The sequence below is a fragment of the Lycium barbarum genome, chromosome 7 (assembly GCF_019175385.1).
Source record: "Lycium barbarum isolate Lr01 chromosome 7, ASM1917538v2, whole genome shotgun sequence".
Classification (NCBI taxonomy): domain Eukaryota; kingdom Viridiplantae; phylum Streptophyta; class Magnoliopsida; order Solanales; family Solanaceae; genus Lycium; species Lycium barbarum.
The window spans coordinates 101,117,441-101,128,736 of record NC_083343.1 but is presented as its reverse complement, the minus strand read 5'-3'; the positions used below and the strand labels follow the sequence as shown (position 1 = coordinate 101,128,736).

At 34.5% G+C, this 11,296-nt stretch overlaps 2 protein-coding genes across 2 annotated transcripts; both read right to left on the bottom strand.

Moving 5' to 3' along the window:
- Nucleotides 1–581: 581 nt before the first annotated feature.
- LOC132602359 (protein LURP-one-related 12-like) lies at nt 582–3,718 on the bottom strand. The gene is made up of 2 exons (XM_060315239.1): nt 3,397–3,718; nt 582–1,049 (listed from the first exon to the last, which is right to left on the bottom strand). Exons 1-2 carry the CDS (start codon nt 3,634–3,636, stop codon nt 645–647), a joined length of 645 nt encoding a protein of 214 aa, XP_060171222.1. The 5' UTR covers nt 3,637–3,718; the 3' UTR covers nt 582–644.
- A 5,583-nt stretch (nt 3,719–9,301) lies between these two features.
- LOC132601659 (uncharacterized) lies at nt 9,302–10,945 on the bottom strand. Its single transcript, XM_060314734.1, has 4 exons — nt 10,580–10,945; nt 10,286–10,522; nt 9,856–10,038; nt 9,302–9,589 (listed from the first exon to the last, which is right to left on the bottom strand). The coding sequence occupies exons 1-4, from the start codon at nt 10,943–10,945 to the stop codon at nt 9,302–9,304; spliced, it is 1,074 nt and encodes a 357-aa protein (XP_060170717.1).
- Between the last annotated feature and the right edge of the window lie 351 nt (nt 10,946–11,296).

Here is an 11,296-nt window from a genome sequence, read left to right as displayed (position 1 = left end):
CTTTGTGGCTAATTATTGCAAAGTAACTATAATTGAGAGATTGAGATTTGAGAGAAAGAGAAGAAGAGTGAATTGATGTGAATTAAAATGAAAATGAAGAAGGGTTTATATAGGGGTGGGATGAGTTAAAGTGTTAAAAAAAAAGTTTGGGGGGTTGGGGGGCCAAAAATTAATTTTATGACCGTTTGGCAACGACCATTTTTGCAAATGGACCGTTGCCAACGGTCCATTAACGGACAAAGGCCCAACGCCAACGGCTATATTTTTTATTTATTTATTTCACCGGTTTAACCGGTTCCGGTTTCAAAAAAATCGGAACCGGACCGGTAATAATTAAACGGTTACCCAGAACCGGTTAACCGGTTCTACCGATTCCAGTTCCGGTTTTATCGGTCCGGTTACCGGTTTTAACCGGTTTAACCGAACCGGTTGATGGGTTTAATGGTGGGTGATCCAGAGGTTCCCGAATAAGGTAACTTTTCAAGCTGCTGCTGGGTGATCCGGAGGTTTCCGGAGAAGCAGTATAATCATCTGATATCTACAACTTATTTAGATTATAAAATTTAAATTTTGGATCGTTCTCGGAGCAGAAGTACTTTTGAAATAAACCATTGAAGAACAAATGGATGAACTATGAACAAAAATCAAGAAGAAAGGAGGGGATCATCAGCAATGGGGTCCTCATCACTAACACAATCATCAGCAAGAATTTGATCAAGCACAAGGACCAATCCCATAGCAAAGGCACCATCGAAACCAGGCTTGATACTTAAAGAGAAAACGTCTTTGTCCAGCATAAAATTGTCACAATTAGCGTCCACTTTACGTCGAATTTCAGCAACAGATTCTTTATCTGCATTTAAGAATGTGCAACTTCTCTCTGCAAATGACCCGTCTATCTCAAACTCTTCTTCAGCATTATTGTTGTAACCCTCTACTGTAACAGTTGAACTTCCCATCATTGAGGATCTTCGAACACTGAATATTGGCTTTTGCCCTCCCATTTTTTCTCCTAAGTAGCCTTCCCACCTTTGATGCAGACTTGGTCTCTGTTCCAATTTTTAAAACAATATCAAAAGCTTGGGTTCAAGTTATATATAATGACTTTGTAAAGATTCTTTATACGCTATCACATAATTTAACTAGTGAGAGAAAGTTAATTTTTCTCTTCTTTTCGTTTATGTGAAATATTTTCTTTTAGTTCGTTAAAAACAGAAGGCTACTCTTTTAAAGTTGAAAACAATTAACTTTAAAATTTTCATTTTATTGTTAATGAGAAGTTGTTATAACTACATAAATATTATGTCATAAGAAACAAATGGCATTGAATATTTTGGTTCTATTTGCATAGAAAATATACTCCCAGCTTCGGGTAAATTTCACAGACAGACATATAATTATGATTTTTTTACACAAAAGTCACGTAATTATGATTTCTATTAGAAAAATTACAAAACTTTCACCCTATTGACACAAAAATCACTACTATGGAAAAATCCATTTTCAGATCCTTACGAGGAGAATTTCCAGGTGAATTTATCTCCTTTTGGATACCATCAGAGGAGAAGTTTTGAAAGAAAAAATTGAAAGAGGGAGAAAGACCGGTGAGTTCATATTTAATTTGTAAAGATAAAAAGACCATTTATTAATATGTTAAAACTATTGTGTTGCTAGGGGTGTTTTAATTCGAGAAATAAAAAATAGATACAATACTACCCTACTACTTTGAAGTCAATGGTTCAATAGTTCCCTCGAGGTCATGGTTCGAACTAATCCAAAACTCCATTTAATTAAGAATATTTACTGTCAAGTGTCAATATAGTACACAACTGTCAGCTTCGACTCTTTAACTAATCAGCTATATTTTTAAACCAAATTGGAACATGCAACTTTGTTACCTAATATTGAGTATATAACTATTAGTGTTTTAAAAGCCATGAGGCAAAACGCTTTACTTAGCACAAGGCGAGGCGAGGCGTAAGCCTCATGAATCTTTAAATTTTTAATTTATAATGTAACAAAAATAGCATAATAACAATAAAATTATAAAAAATACATTCATAAGAAAATTAAAAACATGATTGAAGACTCATAGCAAACAAACTTCTAACATGATTTTACGAATATAAATAATGCCATGATACAAAAGCTATGGATGAAAATCAACTCTAATATCTTAAAACATTTATAGAATCACACTTTCTTAAAATATATTACTATCATACTATTCAATTTACCTCCCTAAAAGAAAATAATCAGTAAATTTTATCAGTATTATAATAAAAACATCACTCGTTCATGAATAAAATAAAATTTACTTTCAAATAGAGAAATAATAAAATGTGATAATTTTGAGATATAAGACAAAAACATGAAGACCTAAAGTGGAGTAAAATTAGGCTATGTATTATTAAAAAATATGTTATGTGATGTTCACCCCCCACGGTATTCTCAAGTAGTAAATATGTAATACTACGACCTCTCATAGTAATAATCTCAAACAAATTAATGTGAATTAAGTGTATATAATTTTTCTTAAAACAACATGTATATTAGACTCACATAAAATATCAAAAATAAATAAATTACAACAGTATTCCCCATTTATTTACTTAAAATTTTAGATCAGTTTATGGCAACAATGCCCATCTCTCATTATACAGTTCTAGCAAGTAGTATTGTCTTTGACCCTCTATATATATATTAACTAAAAATATTTTTTTAAAAAAAAAAACTATATTTGGATGGAGTATTCCAAATGGGTAACTATTAGTTGTACGGTCTTTCCTCACACAAATATATATATATATATACTGTAGTTATTAAAATAAAAAAAAGATTAACCTGTTTATTTAACTAATCTTGCATTACATCTATCGATCTAAAATTCTAAATTCGTATTCACTAGTACTATTACTCCGTGCATCTCAAATTATCTGTAGTGATTCTCTTTTATACGTCTTTTAAGATACACTAATTAGGAAGGGCTTTTAACTATTTTACTCTTCATTAGTATTTGAACAATAATATCATCGTCCGTAATTGAGGTGTTTGTAAATCTTTAAAAATAATAACTACAAAGGGTAAAATGAGAAAAAACTAATTAATTTTTTATTTAACTTCTAAAACGACAAATAATTTGAGAACACTATTTTTAAAAATCATGACAGAATATTTTGATACGGAGGGTGTACTAGTTATGAGATCAAGTGTAAATGGGGAACAGGTAAAGAATGGAAAGTTGATGATCTACTACAGTTATTATAGTCAAATCTTTTTCATAACGACTTCGTTTGTTCGGATAACATTGAAATCGGTTCCAGAAAATCTTAAATGCTATCTACAATGAAAATTTATTATAGATAAAGACTGTATAGAGAGATTTAACAGTAGTACCTTTCGCCGAAGAGTGAGAAGGCATTTACCAGAAGCATCCATGAGAACGAGTTCGACCTGATCACGTGAGTCCGGATTATATGTGTCTACTCGAAACACCATTTCTCCTTTACAGTCATATGCAGCAAATCCATCTCCCGTGAAGAAAAGAGAGGTTTTGAGAACTGTAAGATTAGTATCTTCTTCTTTGTACACTATTAATGCATCTTCTATAATTGGAGCTAATTTACCCTCCTCCATTTCTGCTTTATAAGTTTCTTTCTTATAAAACTTTTGTTTTGAGCGAAGAAAAGTAGTCAATGATAGAGAGAGAGAGAGAGGGAGAGAGAGGAGATGAATCAATGGGACAAAACTGGAAGATTGATTACATCTGATTTGGTTAGAAGATGTTGAATTTATAGCACATTATGTATATAGTACTCAACTTAAATATCTTAATGATACTTGCGACTCAAATATCTGTTGTGATTTTTAAAAGTAGCTATCTCAAATTATTTGTCGTTTTACCACCTGTTTGGATGGTTGTTTCCCGTGGTTCATTATTGTATTGTTTTCTAGTAAATTATGTTTGTTTTCATTGTTCTTAAAATTATGTTCTAGTTATAAATCCATTGTAATACTGTGGTTATATAATCATGAAAAAGCTCAATATTTATTACCACAGATTTGGTGTTTTTTGTGTGGTTACGTATTTCATTACCCAATTATACCCTCCCCCTCACCCCAACCTCTATCAAACCCCACCCACCCCTACCCCTCCATCACACCCAAACCCACCCACATCTACCCCACCACCCACCACCGCTCACTATCCCTCACCGCCATCCACCCCCACCATCCCACCCCACAACCACCCACACCATCCACCCCCTCTACCACCCCTACCATCCACCCCCTCTACCACCCACACCCACCACCTACTTATTTTTCAAAGTTCCTATTTTATCCTTTACCTTAGTTTTATTAATATATATGATATATAAACTAGTTTGTAATTAAGGGTTAAGGGTATTTTAGTAAACTAAACTTACATGTTATTATACATTACCATTTAGTCAGACCAGACAATAAAAATGTCATTAAACCACAACAAACGATACAGTCTATCCAAATATTATATTCATTAATACATTACAATACAGTACGATATAATACGATACTGTACATTATGAAACCGGGGGTTACGACCATCTAAACAGAGTGTTAGGAGTTCAAGACAAAATTAATTACATTTTTTTCCTATTTGACTCTTAGTACTTATTGTTCTTCAGTACTACAAGCACCTCAATTATGGGATGATGTTATGATTATTCAAATATTAATGAAGGATAAAATAGTTAAAATCTCTTTTATTTGATGTTTCTAAAGAGATGTGTAAAAGAGAACCACAATAGATAATTTAAGACAAAGATGGAATATCTAACATCAAATTCTCTAATAATTTAGGGGAATAATCAATACTCCTTATATATGGGTTATGAGTAGTAGTCCTCAGCATCGAAAATCACTGTCGGCATACCATTATGACTTGTAACTGAAGCTTCCACTGTATCCTGGAGTTGGACGGAGGTCGGTTTCTGCATGTTAGAAACTGCGTTCATATAGTTTTCTTTTGGTGGAATTGGTTCAGGGGATTTACTCGCCCCAGCACCAGGGTCAATGGGCGTTGAAAACGCGCCGAATAATGGCTGACAATCATCTCCACTGAGAGTCGTGTGAGGCGCAATCTGTAGTGAAATGAGAATGGAATTAACCCTAATTGATGAAGAAAAGATGAAGAAGAAAAGGGAGGAAGAAAGGAATGAGATCAGAATGTAGAGAGAGAAATATTTTAATATCTTATTCATTCAATTGAGTTACAATATACATTATATATGTTTATATACACACCTCAAGGTTAATCAAGGATGATTAACTAACTAGTAATTTCTTAATTAATAAATGGAATCCTAATTAACTTTAACTAATCCAGATTATAGTTAGAACACTGAAATGACACTACTAGCCCTACAGTGTATTTATACAATCTTTATACTTCTACACTCCCCCGCAAGCTAGGTATGAGATACTTTAAAGATACAAATCAAACCTAGCTTGGAACTAAGATATTCATGCTGAACTCTAGGAAGTCCTTTGGTAAAAATGCCAGCTAGTTGCTCTTGAACTAAAATGTATTTTGTTGACACCATTCCTTGCAATGTTTTCTCTCTTATGAAGTGGAAATCAATCTCAATATGCTTGGTTCTTTCATGATAAATAGGGTTGGCTGCAATCTGAATTGCTGCCTTACTATCACTGTAAATATCAATTGGATTTTTTTTTCAATTCCCAGTTCCTTCAGTAATCCTAATAACCAAATAATTTCAGATACAGTTGAAGCAATGCTCTTGTATTCTGATTCTACAAAGTTTCTGGAAACAGTTGTTTGCTTATTTGATTTCCAAGTAATTAGAGAATCCCCTAACTTGATGAGGTACTGACTTCTAGAGATAGAACATGAAGCCCAATATGCATCACAATATGCAGTCACGATTGTGCTAGCTTTACTTGACAGAAGTACACCCTGTCCTTTTTGGTTCTTCAAATATCTAATGATTCTTAGAGCTGCTTCCATATGACTTTGTTTAGGTTGTTGCAGAAATTGACTGAGGGTACACTAATTGATATGTCTGACCTATTCATAGTTAGATAGAGAAGTTTACCAATAATTCTCTGATAGGAAGCTTGATATGCTAGTGGATCATTTTCTGAGTTTTGATCTTTATTCAGGTGATCATCATACTATCTTGTGGTTCATTTCACATTTGTGTCTATAGGAGTAATTGTTGGTTTTGCAGCTGATAACCCAATGTCTGATAATAGTTCCAATACATACTTCCTTTGGTGCATAATTATTCCACTCTTAGACATAACAAACTCTATACTAAGGAAAAACCCTCAGTTCACCAAGGTCCTTCATTTTGAAGGCTCTTTGAAGTGACTCTTTTGTATCCTTGATAAGACTTAGGCTTCTTCCTGTTATAAGCATGCCATCCACATAATGTAATACTATAGTAATTCCCTCAGAGGATCTCTTGATGAATAAAGAATGGTCATACTGACTTTACTGAAATTTGGCTTCAATAATGCTTCGGTAAACTTGACATTCCATTGTCTTAGAGCCTGTTTTGATCCATAAAAGGATTTAATGAGTCTATACACTTTGTTCTCCCCCTGACTCTTGAATCCTTGTGGGAGTTCTATGTAAATTTCGTCATAAAAATCTCCTTGTAGAAAAACATTATACACATCCATTTGGTGTACGTGCAATGTTTCATGGCAACTAAAAATAGCACTGTTCTTACAGTTTTCATCTTAACTACAGGTGAAAAAGTTTCATGGTAGTCTATTCTTCCTTTTGGCTCTAGCCTTTTGCTACTAGCCTAGCTTTGAGTCTTTTATTTCTCCATTTGCCTTATGCTTTATTTTGCAAATCCATTTGCAGCCTATAGGAATTTTCCCTTGTGGCAATGTAATTGTGTCCCAAGTATGATTACTTTTTGGTGCATCTATTTCTGCTTTCATTGCATCCACCCATCTAGGGTCCTTAACTGCTACGTGGTAATTTGCTAGTTCTATGACACTGAAATAAAAGGCTATATATGCTTGGTAAGTAGGTGAAATGTTATTATAGGACAGGAATTTAGATAGAGCAAAGGGTTTGTCATGGTAATAATTTAGGGTGTTGGGTTGCACGACCTACTTCCTATCCTCAGCAATATCCAATTTTCACCTATAGGATGGGACACGTTACTCTACCAGTTCTATGCTAGCATCTTACAAATTATAAACAGTAGGTAAGACAAAGAACACAACACTTTTACGTGGAAACCAACCGGCTTACAAGGGCGATAAAAACCACTACCTACATCTCTGTAGGATTTTCCCCCAAATTCCACTACAACGATGAGCCTTTGCAAATTCAAGTTACGAACTCTACAACCTAGGAACTAACCGCTAATCCCTATCTTACTAATCAACCTTTGACTAGCAATAAACCTTCAACTTGACCTCTAACATGAAGTTGAATTTACAACATTTTGTATCTAACTATATGCTTCTATGAAAGAGGATAAAGATACAACTCGATGACCAACCTAATACAAGTTTTCTAGACTTAAGAACTGTAAAACATAAACTCTATTCTACAGATTCTTCAATCTTCTTCTCGTACTAGGGACACACGCCTAGATTCTGAATATTCTTGATATCTTCATTGATCGCTCAATATTCTGAAATCTCTCTTTGTGGGTGCGCAAACCTTCTTCTTGGTAAGACTTGGATATATATAGAATTGAGTGCACATCAAGTCGGCAAACACAAAACCTTCTTTGAGTATGCCCATGAGATATAACAGGGTTTGTGTAGAATTGAGATTCTTGCCTTTTGGGTCGACTTCATTGTCCTTGTAGGAGTTTGAAGAACCTTGTTTAATTATGACAAGGAATCCTGTAATCTTGACCGTCAAGTATTTACCATAAAATTGCAAATCCTAGTTGCTATAGGACTTGTGCTGGAACATATTCACGAACCTGTTTCATCTACTTGGTTCGTCCGCATCTGAATCTCTGCACTGTCTGAGATGGAATATGTTCATGAACTTGTTTCATCATCCCTTTCTCCTTCATTCATCTGACTTTGACTTGAGATTACTTTTGTGATGAATGATGGAACATGTTGACAGACCTGTTTCATAGCATCAAGCTCTTTGCTCTGTGTCTGTATTTATTCAGTTAGATTTATTCGTCGCTGGAATAAATCATGTCTTCAGCCTTGTCTAGCTCTGTGACTCTGATCGTGTTCTTGGTCTGTGTAAGAACATGTTTGCAGACCTAGTTCATGTGCTTTGTCAGCAACTCTCTTTATTCAAACAAAATACTTCTGACTCATCTTCACCTTTTTCTCCTCATGATCTCTTCTCTCCTGATTCATTCAACCACTACACTTGATGTCTCTTTGATATAGAACCTATTTTAATGCTTGTTCTATTTTTCAATGAACTGCTATGTGACTGAGTCATCTATTTACTCTTCTCGCTTGTCTGCATCTGTCTTCATGATAGACCCTGTATGTGGATGGTTCATTCTCTCTCTGATCTCTTCGTTGCACCTTTCTTTGCATTGACACACATGCTTGCAACATGGGACATGTGTATGCTCTTTTCTAGAGCTCATTGGAATGGAATATGTCTATGGACCTGTTCTATCCATCTTGTATTGCTTGCTTTTTCAGGCCTTTTATATTGTCTGGAACCTCCGCTTCATCTCAGCCCACTATCTAGCTTTCTTCAACTACCTTGTCAATTATCACATGTATCTAAACTTGGTTTCTTTTCATTATAGGTTCACTTTGTCAATCATCAAAACTTCACACATGGCTTTATGCCAACATAGGGATACAAAATCTTTAATCCATGTTGGTGGTTTTCTTCCTCTAGTTGGCTATCTTTCAGGACCAGTTGCTATGATTCTATTTTGTTGAATTGGCAAATTTTGTTGAACTGGTAAAATTTGTTGAATGAGAAAATTTTCTGGTCGAACATGTGGTTGTTTGGTGGTTCACTGTGATTTTGGTTTGTTGTATTTTCATCTAAAATATTTGGAACAAGATTTGGAGTAGAGGAAAATCCTTTTGTTTTGGGCTTCAAGTCTAGTATGCCTTGGAATTTGTGTCCTTTCTTCTTCGTTGTGATACCTTGTATTTGGGTGGATAAGTATCCTATATGAACAACTAGTCTTGATCTGGACTTGCGTTTATCTTGTTCTTATAGATTCTTATCATACCACAAACAACCTATGACTCTTAGATGCACAATGTTTGGTTTCTTGAAGTACAGTCTATATAAGGTGACTAATACTTGAGCAACCTACCTTGCATTTTGTTTATGAGATAAACTGCAGTCTGCACATAACCCCCAGAACTTTACAGGTATTTTCCCTTCAAATATGATAGCCCTGGTTATATCTAGTATATGCCTATGCTTCCTCTCAGCAACACCATTTTGCTGAGAGGTATAAGCACAACTTATTTGATGAACTATTCCCAAATTTTTAAACAGATTTCCACAAACAAAGTTGACAAACTCAGTGCCATTGTCAGACCTAATGATCTTCACATTTCTGTCAAGCTGAGTTCTAACATAGTTAAGAAAGTACTGCAAAACCACAGACACATTTGACTTTAATTTGAGCAAAAAACCCAAGTTATTTTAGTAAAATCATTAACAACAGTAAGGAAGTACGTATTTCCATCAAATTTTGCAGTTTTGTATAGAATCCATTGGTCCATATGTACTAATTCAAAGGCAACACAAATCTGAATAGAAATAATTGGAAATGACTGTCTAGTTTGGTTTGCACAAGGACACATTGTACACTGTTTTATTTTCTCAGCAATATCAACAATGCTTAAAGGAAAAACCTTATGTAAAGTTGTTGTGGACATGTGCCCTAATCTTCTATGCCAAAGATGCACATCCACTTTGTCATCAATTTCAGTTCCATCTACAACCAATGCAACTCTTATGTTTTTGTATGACTGACTTAGTATGCAAACTCCATTCACCAATCTATCAATCTCCTTTACCTTCCCACTGTATAGATCCTGAAATATACAGAAATCAAGAAAGAAATTCAGTAAGCAGCACAACTCTCTAATTATTTTGGACACATACATAAGATTGAGTTGAAATTATGGTATTTGAAACACATTCTTAATAACATTTCTATCTAATAATGTGCTTGAACTTGTCTGTTTCACTAATGAAACATCTCCATTAGGCAGATAAACCTGTTTTGGGACTTTTAGTCTCAGTAATGGATTCGTTATCTAATAGATTCTTGTCTGCTACCATGTGATTGGTAGCACCAGTGTCTATTATCCATTCTTGTACACTCTTAGAAGCTAGTAAAGTTGTACTAATACCTGTTGTAGAGAATGTTGTATCTGCAGGAGTATTCTTCAGTATACCTACAATTTTCTCATACTGCTCATTTGAGAAGGGATATGGTCCCATTTGCATTCCTTGAATGTGTAGCTGATTCATCCCTACATTTGTTCTACTAGTTGTACCTTGTGAGGATTGGCCCTGCACATTATTTTTTCCTGATGCAGACTAAATTTGAGAGTTACTATCAATAGACACCATATTATAAGCAGATGAATTTCCATCTTTATTGAACCTTTTGCACTTGTGGTTATTTTCATTCATGGAATTGTATGGTCTTTTCTTGTACTTGGCATCTGGTGGCCTAGAATCTTGAGGATAGCCATTCAGTTTGTAACAATCTTCTATTGTGTGATTTTTCATTTTGCAGAAGTCACAGTACATCCAGGTATTGAAATTGTTGTTAAAGTTGTTATTAAAGTTCTTCTTGAACTGTTGAGAAGGTCCATTGTTTCTAGTATATATTGCAACATCAATGTTGCCCATAGAAGTAGGATATACACCTAGTACACCAGAATTTGCATTTGCAACAATTGTCTTCTGTCTTTCATCACTTAGGATCATAGCATATGCTTAGTTTATGGAAGACATTGGACTCATCAACAACAACTACCTTCTTTCCTGACTATATGAATTATTCAACCCCATTAAGAATTGAAATAGTTTCAGTTTTTATAAATGAACTGCAAAATCCTTTGATTTATCAAAATAACATTTTAGAGGTTGGAATTAAGGCCTCAAACTCTTCCCATAAATCTTTAAGTCTAGAAAAATATGTTGATACTGAAGCAGTACCTTGGGTAAGAGTTGCTATTCTCTGTGCACATTGAAGGTTCTTAACCCATCCACCCTGTTGAATCTTTCATACAATTCTTCCCACACAACTTGTGCACTGGATGCATACATGATTCTACC

What these genes read in the sequence shown, in the direction of transcription:
- LOC132602359 (XM_060315239.1), bottom strand. Translation starts at nt 3,636, where the DNA reads ATGGAGGAGGGTAAATTAGCTCCAATTATAGAAGATGCATTAATAGTG. An exon ending in TTCTCACTCTTCGGCGAAAG is followed by an intron (nt 1,050 to 3,396) that starts GTACTACTGTTA and finishes AAATTGGAACAG; the next exon opens with AGACCAAGTCTGCATCAAAG.
- LOC132601659 (XM_060314734.1), bottom strand. Translation starts at nt 10,945, where the DNA reads ATGATCCTAAGTGATGAAAGACAGAAGACAATTGTTGCAAATGCAAAT. An exon ending in ATTCATCTGCTTATAATATG is followed by an intron (nt 10,523 to 10,579) that starts GTGTCTATTGAT and finishes AATAATGTGCAG; the next exon opens with GGCCAATCCTCACAAGGTAC. An exon ending in CTGGTGCTACCAATCACATG is followed by an intron (nt 10,039 to 10,285) that starts GTAGCAGACAAG and finishes TGTATATTTCAG; the next exon opens with GATCTATACAGTGGGAAGGT.